The sequence below is a fragment of the Gadus morhua genome, chromosome 4 (assembly GCF_902167405.1).
Source record: "Gadus morhua chromosome 4, gadMor3.0, whole genome shotgun sequence".
NCBI lineage: Eukaryota > Metazoa > Chordata > Actinopteri > Gadiformes > Gadidae > Gadus > Gadus morhua.
In genome coordinates this window covers 33,798,824-33,819,140 of record NC_044051.1, presented here as the reverse complement: position 1 = coordinate 33,819,140, position 20,317 = coordinate 33,798,824, and the positions used below count along the sequence as shown (strand labels likewise).

Genomic DNA, 20,317 nt, shown 5'->3' with positions numbered 1-20,317 from the left:
CGTAGCATAAGGTGAGTGTTCGGTGATTGGTCACCTGCTTGGCTACGGAGCCAGGAGGGAAAGCAGACTCCACCCATCCAGTTGACTTGAAGGAATAGATGGAAATCCATGGACTGAATTGCATGAAACTATTAATGGATTAATGTAAAATAATTTTCAGATAATCAGTGCACACCTTGATAACCCTAAATAACAACTAGAACTAAACTATGATACCAGTTGTCCGTCTCTTCTCTCTCTCTTCACATTCACACTCTTCTCTTGTCCTCTCTTCAGATTCACACAGTTTGTCCCCGGCACGTAAAAGCTAACCATTAAAAATATTTTATGTTTGTTTTGCTGTGTCTTCGCTGGCATTGACTGTGTTGTCTCTGAATAGAGAACATATTGGTCTGGTTCGTCTGCCCTACCCTTAGTCCCATGATGCAGCTGTTTTATGAGGTTAGAGTCTGGGAGATGAGCCTTGTGTAACTACCAGTGTTAACTCAATATTATATTACAAACCATAAGAGCACATTTAACCTGGGCACGCAGGGAGAGGATTGTTCTAATGAAAACCAAAGAGAAAAATACCAGACTCTGGAAAAGTAAATGCAAGTAAATTGTTATAGTATTACTCTTATTCACAGTTACAGTGACAAAGCACCATTAAATCACCACAATGTCTCTGATTTTGCACCGGCACTCGGTCTGTGTTATCTCTTTGAAATATTGAACGTATTTGAACATATTTGAACAAGCATCAGGGCATTGGAAGTAGCCTACACAGTAAGTCACACTGTGAAAATGTAAACGTCAGTGAACTGTTTACCCCTGGGGGCGGGGCCAGGTATTAGGGGATGAGCCAGGTGTTGGGGAAAGAGAGGAGAGGACGTATTGTCGAAACTTAAGGTTCATAGAAACCAAGCCAACGACGTGCAGGCAGTTGGCAAACGCATTTTGGAACCAATAGTGTAAAAGACAGAAACAACAACAAGGTGGGTACAACAGCACAACTTTGAGGGAGTAATTCTGTAATGGAATAGAAATATAATTGAATTGCTATACTTAAAGCTTGTCTTCTGTGTCTAGGATGGCCTCTGTTAAACGTTCCTGGTCTGAAGAGAACTTTATGTTCAATCTGTCTGGGTGTGTTCAGCAGCCCAGTTTCCACACCATGTGGACACAACTTCTGCAGTACCTGTATTAATAAGTTCTGGGATGGACAAGTTCTGTACAAATGTCCAGTTTGCAACAAGATTTTCCACCCTAGACCTGATCTACAGGTCAATATCCTCTTATCAGGGATAGCTGCCCAGTTTCCAAAGCCAGTACGAAGCAAAAAGCAGCGATGTGTTGAACCAGGAGAAGTTCCCTGTGACGTTTGTACTGGGACCCAGCTGAAGGCCGTGGAGTCCTGCCTTGTGTGTTTCACCTCTTACTGCCAAACCCACCTTGAGCCACATCAGAGAGTTGCATCCCTGAAGAGACATCGGCTGGTCGAGCCAATGGACCGTCTGGAAGACAGGATGTGTCAGAAACACAATCAAATACTGGAGCTCTTCTGCAAGACTGAACAGGTGTGTGTGTGTCAGTTCTGCACAGAGGGTGACCGCAGGTCCCATCCTGTTGTACCTCTAAAGAAGGTATATGAAGTGAAGATGGCCCAGCTGGGGAAGATAGAGGCTGAAGTTCCGCAGATGATCCAGGAGAGAAAACTAAAGATTAAGGAGATAAACGACACCGTAGAATTGAGCAAGAAAGATGCAAAGAAAGAGATAGACGATGGTGTGCAGGTCCTCACTGCTTTGATGCGTTGCGTTAAAAAGTGCAGAGATGATTTCAACCAAACCGTTAAAGAGAAATTGAAAACCACAGAGATACAAGCTGAAGACCTCATCAAAGAGCTGGAGCAGGAAATAGAAGATCTGACCAATAGGAGCTTAGAGGTGAAGCAGCTCTCACACACTAAAGACCACCTCCACTTCCTCCAGGCCTTCAGATCCCTGAAGAATCCTCCACACACCAGGGACTGGACGACGGTGGAGGTCCGTCCTCCGTCATACGTAGGGACCTTGAGGAGATCCCTGGATCAGCTGGAGGAGACTCTGAACATGGAGATAAAGAAGCTGAATGATGCTGAACTGAAGAGGGTCCAGCGAATGAAGTAGATGTGACTCTGGATCCTGATACAGCTCATCCCAAGCTCATCCTGTCTGAGGATGGGAAACAGGTACATGATGGAGGTGTTACGACCCGGCTCGAGGGAAGCAACATGAAGTCGACAAACAAGGATTAAGTAAACGAAAAACCGGGTTTATTGTTACAAAAGGTTGAACCGAAGGGTGAATGAGGACCATGCTGCTGGCTCTGGCTAGAGGACGAGTGAATGAAGCCTCCCAGGCTTTAAAGGCAACAGCAGGTGCCAGGTAACGAGGAGAAGGAGGGGCTCCAGGAGGAGCTCCAGGAGCACTGCAAAACATGGAGCAGATCTGCACGTAACAGAGGTGTAGTGAAGAATCTCCCAGACAACCCTAAGAGATTTACACAGCATATATATCTTCTCACGAGGCAAAGCTTCTTCTCAGGGAGATTTTACTTTGAGGTCCAGGTTAAAGACAAGACTGCATGGTGTATAGGAGTGGCCAGAGAGTCCATAGACAGAAAATGTCAGATCATAGGGACCCCTGAGATGGGTTACTGGACTCTTTACTTCAACAAGGATGAGTTGTTATTTGATAATTACCCTGCTGTCCGTCTCCCTCTGAGAGCTGAGCTCCAGAAGGTGGGGATGTTTGTTGATTATGATGAGGGTCTGGTCTCCCTCGATGATGTGGAAACCAGGGTTCATCTACTCTGTTACTGGCTGCACATTTACTGAGCCTCTCTATCCATTCCTCTACCCAGGTCACTTTAATTATCACGGCATAAACTCCGTCCCCCTGATCATCTCACCTGTCAATCAACCAGACTAGGACTTTTGTTTGATCGAACAAACCACCAAAACAACTGATGTTAATCTACCATGAGATCTGAGAGATCTGGATTAATGTTGTACTGCTGACTTTTTCTCAGAGAAATTCAGTAGGAAATGAACCCTCAATATTATAAATTACAACCCGTTATTATTAGATAACATTATATTCTTCATTGTCTGTTTTCTCAGGTTTTTTAAATGTTTACTGCTATACAATTGTTAATGGTTGCAGTTAAGTCTAACATGTTTTGAGGATTAATGTGTACATCATAATCATTCAAACATTGCTATTAGTTTATATCGGAATCATGACAATCAAATGTAAAAACACATTTCTGATTTCAATAAAAATGGAAAAAAAACTGTTGAGTCAATGACTTTTAATGTCCGCCCTACACCAACCCAACATGTGAGCCTGGGGGTTTATGCAGCCGACGCCCAATGTGCGCCGGACGTGGATCCCCGGACTACCCCGCGGCCGTACTGGAAGGCCTAGCCCTCCACACGTTTCTGCGGGGACTTTCGCCGGAGCGTCTGCGGCAGCATGTCCTCCTCACCAGGCCCCAGACCGTCGGGGCGGCTCTGGACTAGGCAGAGCGGGCTGAGGTAACCCTCTCCCCCCAGCCTAGCCGGAATCCTTCCACAGAGGAGGATTGCCAGGGCCAGTCTGGTCCGGCCAAGCCCTACTGGCATCGCTGTGGTGCCCGGGTGGACGCGGCTGGGGCAGCCCTCTCCCGTGGCACAACGACAGTGGCGTTCCAGATGTATTTTGTGATTTATATATAAATTACTCTCTACTCAAAAATACATTTCAATGCACACACAAATGGATATGGTCATGTGATTGGCTGAAAACTAGGGAGTTATCTCATTGGCTACAGAGTTCCTTGTTGAAAAATATGCATTTATGAATCCAGCCACGACAGGAGAGTCGTGGACCTAATATTTTTTTAATTAATATATTTATGGATTTATGACTTTTACTTAAAGCAAGGCACATTTTGTCTGTGGATCAGAAATGTGTTTTTGAAACTTATTTTGTTGATGGATTTATTTTAAATTTATACATACCGATATCCATCAGTGTGTGCATTGAAATGTATTTGTGAGAAGAGAGTAATTTATCTATAAATCATAAAATAGATTTGTGAATCCTTCTCTGTGCATTCATTATTAACAAGACTGTTCTGACCCCATAGAGAGAGAGGTTGGTTTCATGTCATGTTGGTGTGGTGACTCATGTTAGTGTGTGTGTGTGTGTGTGTGTGTGTGTGTGTGTCCTGTGTTTTCTGTGTATAACAGGGAAATAAAATACCTTATATGATGTCATCGTAACCAAAAAGTGTTTTCTTGTTTTTGTTGTTTGATTGGATAAAATGTGGTGCATAGGGTTACATAGTAGTGATGTGGATTAATCCTGGTCCAAATCACAAATTAAATTCTAAACATTTAAAAAATGAATGTAAAATTGCACTCAAATTGCCCTCTATTAAATACATGCTACTGCACACGTTAACTGATACTGACAGTTCTGGGTTATGAGGTTACGTCAATCAAATGTTCTGGCTCCACCACAGAGACGGTGAAAACCTTATCTGCTATCAAGCCCCGCCCCCTCAATGGAAAACTACTGTCTACCAGACGACAGCCAGAATGCTTTTTTTAAATTCTGATTGTGGGTTAGGGTTACCCTGCGTTCACACCAAAAGATGCAATAAGTTGCCGCGAAGCACGATCCCATTCAAAGTGAATGTAGAGACGCGTTGCTGCTTTGCTGCCGCAGCACTTGCTGCCGAGAAAACCGGCAGCAAAATTTGATTTGCGGCGCGGCAAAATCAGATTTGCAGCACATCACGGCGGGCGCGTTCACGTATTTTGCGGCGCGTCAAATGCTGCTCGAGTTGAAATATTTCAACTTTTCGGCAGCAAACGCGTGATGACAGCCAATCAGCGTTCAACAGCGTTGCCACTGAGGCGTTGCCACTGAGTGACATGCCGTAACAGCCAATCAGTGTTACTCCCTTGGAGTGACCTAGAGTTCACTACCGTTACATTTATTTAGTAACTCGAAAAAACCCACAAAACAGCATTTTGTAGTGTAGTTGTGTTTGCAGTTAAACTAAACTATGAGTATGCTAAAGGGCTAGAATAACAACCCCAAACAAAACCCAGTTGGGTGCCAGGCAGCACCAGCCTTCCAGTTTCCGAATGGTCTCATGAACCCATAAACGACGGGCATTCCGACGTCTCTCCCTCTTCCACAACAGGTAAAGAAATGCAATGCTTGTAATGTTTGACATGGTTGTGAATGAATTCAGAAGCACCGCGGGCAAAACTTGCCGTGCCGCGAAACTTCCCGCGCTGCAAAACTTTTGCGGCGCGTCAAAACCTTTGCGGCGCCGCAAAACTTGATTTGCTGCGCCGCAAAACTTCGGCGACAACGCGTTCGGGCAGCAAATGCATATTTTGGTGTGAACGCAGGGTTAGGGTTAAGTCCAGCTCATACAGCGTTTTTGGTTTTCCTAAACAACATGGCCGCAAGTAACTTGGTAACTGCAACCCATTGTCAACAATGTCATTCTTATTCTCCCCATTTTTCTCCCCATTAATTGGTTAGAAAGAAAAATATATGATTCTGCTTGATTAAGTCGTGGGTGGATGAGTTTTGGAATGGGGGGAGGGGGGTATGGTGGTTGAATGAGGATTCCTGACTGGGGGGGGTGGGGGGATTGGACGAGGAATCCTGACGGGGGGGTGGGGGATTGGGTGGCGTTTCGCGATTGCTCAATGGTGTGACCTAAATACAGCTGCAAGTGGGCGCAGTGTGGGGCTCCTACCACTAGGGGGTGACCGCGGCCCGAATAAGTGGACCGGCCCACCGGGAAACCTCCCGATCTTCCCGATGGCCACTCCGCCTCTGCATTGGAGCATTTCTCATCATTTTGAACCAAACTAATGGCTCTGTCACACCAAATTTGTACCTGGTGCCGAATTTGTACCGCCTACGCAATCCATACGTAATCCATTCCAAACCTGCCTGGCAACAGACAATCGCGTCGAATGACGTGGGAAGGTTCAAGAACATTCGCGAACTCGTTCATTGAGCGCGACAAGACAGATAACACTTTTTTTACAAATTACATTTATTACCGTTCCTCACCTTATATTTGTATTGTATTTAATTGTTTAATCGCATTTAGCTAGTAACCTGAGTGTTTAACATGTTATCTACTTTTCTATATGTGGCAGGTTGAGCTATACCTCTGGCCGGTCTCGGGGTATTATTGGCCGCGCCATAGCCATCCTGATTAAGGGGGCAGACTTTATTTTAATATAAGGTCAGTGGACGTCATCGGGAGGGATATGTCCTACCCGTTGTTTTGCTTCCGGGGCGTCCATTACTCGGTGGCGTAGGCTGGAAGTTGGCTGCTTCGCATGGCGTTGCTAACAATTTAGGTGCTGGTTTGGGATCACCTGGAGGTAGGCTACTATTAATTTACTATTCTCGTCAGTCAACGTGTGTAAACTAAAAGCTATCTCTTCTCCGGTTGTGCGGTTAGCCGTAGATGAGCTGTGACTTCGCTCTCCATGACCGGTGTTACATATTACAGAAAATATGCAACAGCGTCCCCTGGGGTCACCCTTTTCGGTGGGTCGCAGAATTCGGTGTAACACCGGCTGTTCCGAGCTGAGGCATTCATCGGTCACATGCCTTGAAGTGGATCATGGCCAATTACCCCGACGTCACCAAACGGCTGCTGTTCTGTTACGCCACGAAAATTCAGTCTCACATGCATGACGACCTGCATGCGCAATTTATTGTTTTCTTTGTTTTATGTGTATTGGGCTACGCAGTGCTGTGCTGCCCGTCTGCCCTGCATGCTGCTTATTGTTTGTGCTAATGTTGTTATGCAGTGTTGTGCTGCTCCTGGCTCTGCTTGACCTGCATGCACAGTTTATCGTTTTCTCTGTTTTATAGCTTAAGGCTACGCAGTGGTGTGCTGCCCATCTTCCCCGCTTGCCCTGCATGCTGCTTTATGCTTTTGTTTGTTTAATTTGTCGGTTCTTCTCATTTAACTGGGAGTTTATCCGTCCAGTCTGCTAATTTATTGTGCACTATCTTGTGTGTCCGAGGTGGTGACCAGACATGTAATTAGTATCCAGTATTTCTAATAAATTAATTTTACTTGAACTCAAATCTCTGGCCCAGATTGTACGAACTTGTATTGCCTAAAGCTTTGTAGCGTCTCAGAGGTGGCTATAGCACATGTTAGCTAGCACAGTTCTGGTCCTAGGGTATCCCCTCCCCTGGGTGGCGTTGTCGACTTTTAACAAATTCTTGCCACGGTCACATATACATATATCATAAACTTATTTATTTATATTATCAATGTATTTATCTATTTCCCTAAACAGTAATAGCTATCTATCTATCTATCTATTTATCCATATATTACCTATAATCTATCTAAATTAGCTATCTAAGCTAGCTAGACTATGATACACTTTAAACACTCAGTTTACTAACTAAATTCGATTAAACAATTAAATACAATACAAATATAAAGTAAAAACAAGTGTTATCTAGCGATCCGTTATCTATATTAAGTTATTTCGTGTTTGGCAACATGAGCGCGAATGTCTTTGAAACCTGCCTGGCAACGGACAACCCCTTACGCCTTCATGCCCACTGCACCGTCAGTCAAAGTATGGTAAGCCAAGAAGGCCACAAACTGGCCCTAGAATGGCGCGGTAAAAGTGCTAAACCGTACGGAAATCGTATGGTTTCCGTACGTTTTTTGCATGACTAATAGCCGCGGCTATTAGTTATTCGCTCCGGCTATTAGGTATGCAGAACGAGCCCCTCCCTCTTTTTTGCTTGACCACAAAGTTTGAAGGCTGTCTAACCAACCAGTGAAGAGTAATACCAGACTGAAGTAACGCATTGTCGAGAGCTGCAGTGCCTCTGTCACACCAAATTTGTACCGGGGGCCGAATTTGTATCGCCCAGTGTGCGAAATATACAGCGGCTTTCGGGGGGGCTCACTTATATTGGGGGGGGGGGGGGGGGGGCTTGCGCATGCCTCAGAGCGAGGACTTACTCAAAACACATCCAATATTACAAGCCTGTATGCTTACTTGCCTTATGTCAGCGCATAGAAGCACATATCACCTCCAACCCTCCACAAACGCATGAAATCTGACTGCGGTCAAGCCAGCCGCTACATTTTTAGGGCCCTATTAAATCTGTTTTATTTTTTTCCAAATTCCGTTTTTTTCGTTTTAATTTTCATGAATTCCGTTTTTACACTTTAAGCTATTTAAATCATCAGAACGATGGTCAAATAAGTGCAAACGAATAAAATTCTTACAATTTAATCAGATAGAAGACTACATTTATTAAAACATCACAACATTGCACTGTTTTTAGTGCTTCAAATAAAAACAACATGACATAAATAATAAAGTGCTTATAAATTATTTTTTTATAAACTCAAATTGTGGTTTGAAGGGGCGTGCCCTGGCTACGGCGTTCATTGTTTTTTATATGGATTTTGGACTTCAAGTGGTCATTGCACGTATCTTTGCATTTCCAATCGATAGCATGTTGACATACTCTACAAAACAGCTGATCACCTGATTGATAGAAGTGCTTTGGATGTTGTTCGGCTCTGAATCTGGGGGTTAGAACCGAATTACGAAGCTCTTTTGAAGATTTGGGCATTTCAGCAGTCAGCAGCGGGCGCTTCAACTTCTTCTTCGGCTTCTTGTTAGGAGCGGGAGCGGGACCTATTGTTCGCATTCCCTCCACCTAGGCTGGAGTGGTGGTCCGGGGATTTGTTTTTAATATTGTTGTGGGAGTGACTGCTAAACATTCAGTGACGTTAATGTCAGCTGTGTTGTTTCCTTTTTCCCTCGAAACTGAATTAAACGAAAATAATGGCGAATTCCGCTCCGTTTCGCTGCATATTGTAAATGTGACGTGTGATATGCCTTGTCCCTGTTACATGTTATATGTGCTGCAGAACAGGAACCTGCTGGAAATCAGTTATTTTACTGAGACAGGCCCGTTTTAAATTGTAACTTTGTTACTTTTAATACTTTCCTGTATAATAAAAAAAAAAAAATAATAATCAGTAGATTCCGTTTTTATTGTCAGATTCCGTGATTCAGTCCGCGTTTTCGTTATCGTGGAAATCATAGGGCCCTACATTTGACATACGCCCATACTGCGACCTTTACGGTAACTGCACAGAGAAGACCAGCTTCCGTTTCTCTACTTAAAATGAGTATTAAAAGGCAATTCTGACTGGTTGCGTTATTTATATTGACTTATTTGTTATTTATTATTATAAGGACCATTCTAAGCTAATAGAAAGAGGTGTGTCTTAATCAACCTGTTTAGTCATGTGATCCACCACTGATTTGGAGTCATAAGGTCATAATATTAATATATATAAATGGATCAGGCTTGCATGAAAGACATACTCCGTGAGCTACAGGGCCTCTCATTGAAACTTCAGCGGAGAGACATGTCACTAGTGGTGGGCCAGGCAATGTATCGAGTCACCGTCATCAGCGGCCTCTGAGCAGTCGGCTGTTGGTGGGCTTTCACCGGCAGCAGTCCCCTCAGCGGTGGTGGTGTCGGTTGTCCCCAAGCTAGCATCTGCCGAAGAACTCGCCTCTTGCTGCTCCTCAGAGTCATTCGTCTTCGATTTCTTTGTAAATCCGAAATTTGCGAGTAGGTTTCCCTGTTTTATTTAAGACATGATGACTGCAAAACATGTAATACGAAATTGCGCGGGTCCAGCGGGCAGCTCTCCGATGTCTGTATTTTAAGTAGTCTCGCAAAGCCAGACCAAACTACAGCAAGTAGGTCTAGAACCACGCTACCTCGAGCCGTCTATCCGTGGGGAAACTGGGCGGGCCTGTTTTTATTTCTTTAAACCAATCACAATCGTCTAAAGCGGGGCTAAGCCCGGGAAGCAGCAGCGGTGTCCATGCAAAATAGTGCCGGGGGGAAATTATATTTACTTGACGTTCAGAGGCTGTCAGAAATGGCTCAATCCCAACCGCAAACGCCACAAAAAAAAATTAACGATGTATGTCGCCTATGTGAAGATCATTTTATAGATAAAAAGAACAAACATCGTTTGTTTCTTTGTCACGATGATAACAAGCCCCCATACACTTTGGCCCTTGAGGAACTCACGGGACCTATAAAAACGACAGACTTTTTAACATTTATATGTGGTTCTTGTAGAACACTCTTAAACAAATACCGTAGGTGCTATTGTGAAGTGGAACGGATCGGTTCATTGGTTAAATCAATGTCAAACGCGCATGCCACTGTCAGAGTGAAACGATGCGCCAACGCATCGTCCCTGGGGAGAATCCTGCCGGACGGAGTCTGGGCTTTTCCAAGGTAATTTCAAAATAGGCTATGTTGTGGTCCTGCCATTGTAATGAAATCAGATAGTCAGTAATTACATTATATTAAAATTAAACAAGATTGGATGTCTAGTTCCACAAACAATTTCGAAAACTTGTCTGTATAGCCATTTACCACCAAATGCCATTCATGTGTCTCTTTGGAAAACAATGTTATACTGTCCAGAGATGTGTTAATGTTACTCTATTTAACCTGCATGTACACATACAGACTAGATTTTAAGTGACGTTTAAGTCATAGTGCCCCCACGCTTCAAGGGTGAGGACAATAATTGCATGCAGGCCAGTATCTTTATGAAGATGATGAATCACCCTCATGCGCAAATCATACATTAAAAATAGCCACATATTACACGTGATCCATGATTATGCAATACAAAAACAAAAAGGAAATGCATGGGAAAAAAACAGTATTTTGCCAATAATTTAGAGACCCCCCAAAGATTTCACAAATCATGTTTTCAGGGGGGCTCATGTCTCATTAAGGGGGGCTGAGACCCCCCTGGCCCCCCTGTAGTTCGCACCCTGGTACCGCCTACGTAATCCATCCCAAACCTGCCTGGCAACAGATGATTGCGTCGATCGTTGCCTGGCAACGGACGATCGCGTCGAACGACGAGCGACGACGAAGACGAGACTGCATACACTTTAAACACTCAGTTTACGGGCTAAATTCGATTAAACAATTAAATACAATACAAATATAAACTATGATACACTTTAAACACTCAGTTTACTAGCTAAATTCGATTAAACAATTAAATACAATACAAATATAAAGTAAAAACAAGTGTTATCTAGCGATCCGTTATCTGTATTATGTTATTTCGTCTTTGGCAACATGAGCACGAATGTTTTTTGAAACCTGCTTTAAACACTCAGTTTAGTAGCTAAATTCGATTATACAATTAAATACAATACAAATATAAAGTAAAAACAAGTGTTATCTAGCGATCCGTAATCTGTATTATGTTATTTCGTCTTTGGCAACATGAGCGCAAATGTTTTTTTAAACCTGCCTGGCAACGGACAACTTTTACGTAATCAGTTGTCCGTTGCCTGGCAACGGACAACTGATTATGTAGGCGGCACAAATTCGGCCCCGGTACAAATTTGGTGTGACAGAGCCTTCAGCGCACGGATCCACAATGCATTGCGCGTCCGTCCCCATTCAAAGTCAATGGGGATCAGTCTACGGACGGAGGCAGTGGGCACGAGGCGTTACATAATCTGTTGTCTGTTGCCTGGCAACGGATAACTGATTACGTAGGCGGTACAAATTTGGTGTGACAGCTCCAGTGAAAGAGTAAAAAAGAGAAAGTACAGTTATTGTTGTCATGAGTTTCAAATTGCTGTCCAGACAACACTGGTAGAAAGGTCTTTAATTGTCTAGTTCTGTAATAACTGGGTAGCTTGATTCAGCTGAACCGTCACCATGAGGTGAGTATACGGGGATTGGTCACCTGCTTGGCTACAGAGCCAGGAGGGACAGCAGACTGCACCCATTCAGTTGGCTTGAAGGAATAGAAGGAAATCCATGGACTAAAATGATCCCTATTATTAACCCCTACTATTATTATTATTAAACTACGATACCAGTTATCCATCATTTCAGATTTACACACTTTATCCCTGGCACATACCCATAATGCACCACCAGCGATAATGTGCCGTGGTTAACTGCCATGGCAAATTATAGGTTTGTTTTGCTCTCTCTACGCTGGCATTGTTGTCTCAGATTAGTGAACCTGTTGGTCTGGTTTGCCTGCCCTACCCTGAGTCACATGATGCAGATGTTTAATGACAACAGAGTCTTGGAGATAAGCTCTACATAACTACAAGTGTTAACTCAATATTAAATCACAAACCATCCTAGCACATTTAACCATGGCATGCAGGGAGACTCTGGGAATGTTAATTCAAGTCAATTGTTTTTGAATAGCTCTTAATCAAAGTTACAGCATTCACCATTAAATCAGTACAATATCTCTGGGTTTGCATCGTCTCTGGGTCTGTGTCTTGTCTTTACCCTATCCGAACACACGTCAATGCATTTGAAGCCTACACAGTAAATTAATGTGCCAAGACTTGGAAACGTCAGTGAATCGTGTGTCCGTGGGGGCCGGACCAGGTCTTTGGGGAGGAGCCAGATGTTAGGGGAGGGAGGAGGGGAAGAGAGGAGAGGACGTCTTGTTCAGGAAACTAAACGTTTCATAGAAACCAAAGTCGCCCGACATGGAAGCAGTTCTCACTTAAAGGAGGGAATATAACACATTTTGGGCAAATAGTCTGAGAGAGACAGAAACCACAACAAGGTGAGTAAAACAGAACAATTTTGAGATAAGTTAAAACCTCTCTTCAGGTTGTGGAAAATAATGGAATTGCTCAATACATAAACATTGTCGTCTGTGTCTAGGAATGGCCTCTGCTAACACTTCCTGGTCTGAAGATAACGTTTCATGTCCCATCTGTCTGGATGTGTTCAGCAGCCCAGTTACCACACCATGTGGACACAACTTCTGCAAAAACTGTATTACAAAGCACTGGCATGAACAAGTCTGGCACAAATGTCCTGTTTGCAACGAGCCTTTCAACACAAGACCTGAATTACGGATCAATACCCTCTTATCAGAGATGGTTGGTCGGTTTGGAAGGGTAAAAGAGCAGCCTTGTGTTGAACCAGAAAAAGTTCCTTGTGATGTCTGTACCGGGACCCAGATGAGGGCCGTGAAGTCCTGCCTAGTGTGTCTTATCTCTTACTGCAAAACCCACCTGGAGCCACATCAGAGAGTCGCAGTCCTGAAGAAACATCGGCTGGTCGAGCCTATGGACCGTCTGGAAGACAGGATGTGTAAGAAACATGACAGACTTCTGGAGCTCTTCTGCAACACTGAACAAGTGTTTGTGTGTCAGTTCTGCACAGAGACAGATCACAAGTTCCATCCTGTTGTACCTATAAAGGAGGAATATGAAGTGAAGTTGGCCGAGTTTGGGGAGATTGTGCCTGCAGTTCAGCAGATGATCGAGGAGAGAAAACAAAAGATTAAGGAAATTAAAGACACAGTTAAACGCAGCAAAGCAGATGCAGACAGAGAGATAGCCGATGGTGTGCAGATCCTCACTGCTCTGATGCGCTGCATTGAAAAGTGCCAGGATGATCTCAACCATATGGTTAATGAGAGACTAAAAACCACAGAGAAACAGGCTGAAGACCTCATCAAAGAACTGGAGCAGGAAATAGAAGATCTGACCAATAGAAGCTCAGAGGTGAAGCAGCTCTCACACACTAAAGACCACTTCCACTTCCTCCAGAACTTCAGATTCCTGAAGGATCCTCCACCCACCAGGGACTGGACGACGGTGGAGGTCCGTCCTCTGTCATGCCTAGGGACCTTGAGGAAATCCCTGGATCAGCTGGAGGAGACACTGAACATGGAGATGAAGAAGCTGTGTAATGATGCTGAACTGAAGAGGGTCCAGCAGTATGAAGTAGATGTGACTCTGGATCCTGATACCGCTCATCCCCAGCTCATCCTGTCAGATGATGGGAAACAAGTACATCATGTAGGTGCAAGGAGGACGATATTCAACCCTAAAAGATGGGTTACACAATGTGTATGTGTTTTCACAAGGCAGAGCTTCTCCACAGGGAGATTTTACTTTGAGGTCCAGGTTAAAGACACGACTCAATGGCATTTGGGTGTTGCAAGAGAGTCTATCAAGGGAAAGTTTCTGAGCATATTTACCCCTGAGATAGGTTACTGGACTATTCATTTAAACAAGGATGGGTTGGTATTTAAGGATAACCCTGCTGTCCATGTCCCTCTGAGAGCTGAGCTCCAGAAGGTGGGGGTGTTTGTTGATTATGATGAGGGTCTGGTCTCCTTCTACGATGTGGAAGCCAGGGTTAATATCTACTCTGCTACTGGCTGCACCTTTAGTGAGCCTCTCTATCCATTCCTCTGTCCATGTGATCATGATGTTGCCCCCCTGATCATGTCACCTGTCAATCAAACAGACTAGGAACTTTGTTTGCTGATAAAATAATCAAACAACCAAAACAACTAATGTTGTTTCCTGAATTAGAATCTCTACTATGAGATCTGAGAGAACTACCGTATTTTCCGCACCATGAGGCGCACCGGAGTATAAGCCGCAGCAGCTAAATTGAATGATGTGTACATACATAAGCCGCACGCACTGGACTATAAGCCGCAGGTGTTTTAATGTTAAATTACCATTAGGGCTGGCCCGAATGCCATTTTTCAGGCCTCGAATACTCGTTGGTTTTTCCGAGCAAATATTCGAATACCCGTTCCAGAAAAAAACACCATCAAAAACAACATTAATAATCCCTATATACTCCCTGGAACCGATTTTGATAGTATCTGCATATTTAGTTGAAGATTTAATAGCTTTTGAACGTTAATTAGTAGGCCAAAGTAGGTTGAAGTTCCTTAGTTTTTCCCCGTGGAAGCGAACAGCTGTTGTTCCGTTCCAAATCAGCTGTCCTCTGCCATCTCAGCCCTTACGGGAGCTTTTCAATTAATCCTGGAACGTACATCTTTTCAGGGAATTTGTACAATAAATCCATAACAAATACAGAATATTGATTGTCTTATGTGTCCGTATTATATCCATTATATTCACCGGGTATTCCCAAGACGCTCACGCTCTGCAGCAAGCCAGTCACAGTTGATTGGCGCGGCGCTGTACAGCGAACGTAAACAAACAACTAAGCTAAGGTTAGCATTGCGCTAAGTATTACTTTTCCTCCCGAGGTCCCGCTTATGTTGTTATAAAGTAAAGGGAAACAAGATAAAAACATAAACATGTGCTTGGTACAGCAAACTATATTCTTTACAACCAAGAGAAAGAGGTCTCAATGTTCTCAGATTAATTAAATTCATTTTATTTTGTATTGTCCGTTTCATCATGATTTGTGAATTAGGTTATTCAATAAAGATCACCTAAAAGAAGTTCATTATAAGCGTGACAAAGATATGTTAGCTTGGCTATTCAAATATAGAACTTTTGGGATTGCTGAGTTTATTGAAAAGGCGTGGGCTAGGAGGAATATGTCAATTTATATTTAGCGTGTTTATCCGGTACAAAAGTGTGATTGTGTAGCTACTACACTCTTTGTGTAGTTATATTGTGTCTTGTAATCCTGTGTGGGATGGGTCACTTGTGTGGCATGACACGAAAATAAACATAATCAATCAATCAATCAATCAATCAATATAATATATAGATCAATGTCTGATTGACTCAATGTTTTAAACTTTAAATGCAACACTATTAACAATTTAAAATGTTTGGGGCAAGTAGAACATTATGAATGATAACATAATCAAATGTTTGTACACTTTTTATTATTATTTTATTTATTTTATTTTAATTAGAATCTCTACGATGTGAGATCTGAGAGAACCCGCTTTGATGTTGTACTGTTGTCTTTTAACAAGGAGAAATACATTAGGGGAAATAACCCTAACTACTATAAATTATTGCCCATGATACATGATTAGATTACATATACTATATTGATCAATGTCTGATTGACTGAATGTTTTTATGCAACGCTATTAATAATTAGTTTGGGGCAAGTAGATCATTGTGAATGATAACATAATCAAATGTTTGTACACTTTTTATTTCAATAAAGAATTGCAGAAAGTAAAATGGGGTCATTTTCTGTGGAAAAGCTACATTCTCCTTACTCTCCCTCACTCTCTCCCTCCTTCCCTCACTCTCTCCCTCCTTCCCTCATTCTCTCCCTCCTCTCACTCTCCATTTCTCTTTTCTCTCCTCACCTCACCCTCCCTCTTTCTCCCTCTCTCTCGCTTCATCTTCCCCTCTCACCCCCTCCCAGTCTATCTCCGAACTTCCCTCACCCACCCCCTCCCTCTCCTTCTCCCACCTTCCCTCTCTCACCCCCTCAGTCTTTCTCTCCCTCAGGGGTGTTTCCTTAGAGGAGGCAACGCCTCCACAGGATTTTAAAAAAAAAAGGCAGGACGCTGAGTATGTTATGTCCGGGGCTAGCCACTGAAGGGAGGCAAAGTGGCCAAAACTCACTTATGCCTCCTGTGAGCATAAAAAATAACCAATCATAATTCAGTTTCATTGTTGCAAGGTAAATCATCCATACCATGTTAAACATAAAGGGAGTTCAGCCGCATCTACTTCTTGCAACCAATCACAAATCTGCTTTTTTTTTTATTAACGTTCTAAGCAAATTAGCCTTCTAGTCAGTTGCCGCCTTGCTGCGGCTAACAAAGCTACAGCTAATACTCACAACTAACAACGATATCAACATGGAGGAGAATATAATTAAATATCTACAAGAACACACATTTTCGAGTTTGAACATCAGCTGAACATAAAAGAGAATGGAAGACCAACACCGAAACTGAACATGATCCAGACCAAAAAAGCAGGTAGCTCACGAAACTTCAAGAAGGAGAACTACACTCGGAGGGAATGGCTAGCTGGCTCTACTCTGCTGGGGAAATTGTTCTGTTGGCCTTCTATGCAGTATCAATTTGTTGTTAGCTGATTAACTCATACAGAGATCCTTCTTGTGTCCACTAGATCAGTTTTTCCCAAAGACTGGGTCGCGACCCAAATGGGGGTTGCGGGAGTTTTGAATTGGTTCGCCAAATAATTGTAAAAAAAATAAAAAATAAAAATAATGCTAATTATTGCTAATAATTGTATACATTAGCATTCTAAAAATCAACAACACAAATGTTTTTGTTAGTACTGTTTGTATTGAATGTTTGTTTTGTTCTGATAATTGCACTTATAACATTGAATCTAGTTGAAAGGCTAACATACATTGTGTTTGTTTGTCTGATGAGAGGAAATAAAAACAATGAGATAGCCAAAACAAGGAGATGTTAACTCCACCTAAATGCATTAATTTGGTCTCATTTATTAAGTATTTAATATGTGCATTATGTTTTCAATAACAAGTGAATAAAACTAAGTTCTGATTTGTCTCTTTGAAATAGCTGGTTTAAGTTCATACATAAGGGGATGCGGATTTGGCAGTAAAAACGCTCAGGAATGTTCATTTATGCACAACTTTGTTCTTCTCACGATTTTATTGATAAGGCCTATTAGAATTGGGTCGCGATGGTTGGTAGTTTTAATAAAAAAATGGATCAACAGAAAAAGTGGTGCATCCACAAATAATTATTTACACGAATCAAATTTTGTATGATGTAAAATAGCTAAACAGGAGAAAATATGTCCGGCAACAACATAAAGACAGGGGGAATTTGTTATGGTTAGGGTTAGGGTTTCCTCGGGTGTATGACATCATCCCCTTTGTAGAGACCTGTTTAATTATTACATTTGGTCTTGGAGGTCCTGATTTTTTTAATGCCAATTTGTCTGAATTTGATCGCCAACTGAAAGGAACTTCTTTCAAAGACACAACGGAATTGCACGGTACAGTCGCGATCTGGAAAGTAGTATGTGACTTGATCAAAGATGTTCCTTGTCTCTCTTTGCTCAGTTACGTAAGACGCATATGTACTTTTTTGCATAGCAACCGGGGCTCAACTAGTGCCTTGAATTCCAGTACGGTTGGGCTGAGTGAACTGGAGCCCCGGGAAGACAGCCTATTGGCTACTACACCCAACGATAAACGTTGAACGTGAAGCGGAACGCAAATATCATTCCGGAGAGTTCTAAACACATTCTAAAGTAAAATCATTATTAGCATGTAATTAACACTGATTATTTTTCTAAGATTAAATTATTATTATATTAAATAAAAGATAAAAACAGGCAAGCAGGACGGCGGCGCCCCAACGCCCTCTATGGACGAGCCGCCACTGCCTCGTGAGAATATATAATTCTTTATTTCAGACCCAGGAGGATCCATATCAACACAAACAAAATAAACAAATAACCAAACACAGAGTAAAAAAATACACAAATTCACAATATTCAGTGCCGAGCATACAGACATGATCGCCAATGGTTCCACAGTCTGGAAGAAAATCTAACCGAACTGCATAGAGGGTTAAAAATAATGGTATTGCTCAATGCATAAACCTTGTCGTCAGTGTGAGAGAGAACTGTTCATGATCCATCTGTCTGGATGTGTTCATCAGCAGCCCAGTTACCACACCATGTGGACACAACTTCTGCAGAACCTCTATTACTAAGTTCTAGGATGAACAAGTCAACTACAAATGTCCTGTTTGCAACAAGCTTTTAAACACAAGATCCGATTTACGGGTGAATATCCTCTTATCAGAGATGGTTGATCGGTTTGCCGTACGAGAAAAAGAGCAGCCTTGTGTTGAACCAGCAGAAGTTCCCTTTGACGTCTGAAGTGGGACCCAGCTAAGGGCTGTGAAGTCCTGCCTAGTGTGTTTCACCTCTTACTGCCAAACCCACCTGGAGCCAAATCGGAGAGTAGCAGGCCTGAAGAGACATCGGCTGGTCGAGCCTATGGACCGTCAGGAAGACAGGATGTGTAAGAAACACAATCAACTACTGGAGCTCTTCTGCAAGACTGAACAGGTGTGTGTGTCAGTTCTGCACAGATGGTGACCACAGGCCCCATCCTGTTGTACCTCTAAAGGAGGAATATGAAGTGAAGATGGCCTAGCTGGGGAAGATAGAGGCTGAAGTTCCACAGATGATCCAGGAGAGAAAACAAAAGATTAAGAAGATGGAAGCCACAGTAGAATGTAGCAAGGAAGACGCAGACAGTGAAATAGCCGATGGTGTTCAGATCCTTACTACTCTGATATGCTGCATTGAAAAGTGCCTGGGTGATTTCAACCAAACGGTTAAAGAGAGACTAAGGGTGCACTCACACTAGGCCATCTGGCCGTGGCCGTTGGCCGTTTTCACACCTAACCGTGCTCTAATGGCCCCATTGTTCTCTGGCCTGCACTCACACTAGGCCTTCTGGCCATGGCCGTTGGCCGTTGCAACTGTGGCCTGGCCACGGTAGGCTCTTGTACATAAGTCATCACGTCGTAAGTAACACGTCATCACCAAGCGTCCGCTGCATGGACCATAATAAAGTCTGCCGCCAGTCAGAGTTCTAACAACAATGACAGAGAACACAGTTCGCACTTTGCTGAGTCTGTTGCTTATTTGGATATATGTTTACCCTTTAATGGGAAAGAAGGCTCGTCGCCTTTATTATGTCCGTGGTCGTCGCATGGACTATACGCCATCCAGCTCAGGTTGCCTAGCCGTGCGTGTGCCGGCTCATTAGCATCTGTACCGTAGCGGCCCGTACCGTAGCAGCACACCTCTCCCAAGTGGCCAAATTGGCCTGGCCTGGCCAGACTGGCCACACTCACACTGGCAGATTTGAGCACGGTTAGGTGTGAAAACGGCCACGGTCACGGCCAGATGGCCTAGTGTGAGTGCACCCTAAAATCCACAGAGAAGAAAGCTGAAGACCTCATCAAAGAGCTGGAGCAGGAAATAGAAGATCTGACCAATAGAAGCTCAGAGGTGAAGCCACTCTCACACACTAAAGACCACCTCCACTTCCTCCAGGCCTTCAGATCCCTGAAGGATCCTCCACACACCAGGGACTGGGCGACGGTGGAGGTCCGTCCCCCGTCTTACGTAGGGACGTTGAGGAGATCCCTGGATCAGCTGGAGGAGACACTGAAAATGGAGATGAAGAAGCTGTGTTTTGCTACTGAACTGAAGAGGGTCCAGCAGTATGAAGTAGATGTGACTCTGGATCCTGATACAGCTCATCCCAACCTCATCCTGTCTGTGGATGGGAAACAAGTACATTATAAAGGTGTACAGAAGAAAATCCCAGACAACCCTAAGAGATTTACACAAAAAAGATATGTACTCACGAGGCAGAGCTTCTCCTCAGGGAGATTTTACTTTGAGGTCCAGGTTAAA

General features: G+C 43.3%; 1 protein-coding gene across 1 annotated transcript; it reads left to right on the top strand.

Annotated features, from left to right (window-relative positions):
• The first annotated feature begins 13,460 nt into the window (after positions 1–13,460).
• LOC115542373 (butyrophilin subfamily 1 member A1-like) lies at positions 13,461–14,466 on the top strand. Its single transcript, XM_030354633.1, has one exon. It carries the CDS (start codon positions 13,538–13,540, stop codon positions 14,429–14,431), a length of 894 nt encoding a protein of 297 aa, XP_030210493.1. The 5' UTR covers positions 13,461–13,537; the 3' UTR covers positions 14,432–14,466.
• Positions 14,467–20,317: the final 5,851 nt, after the last annotated feature.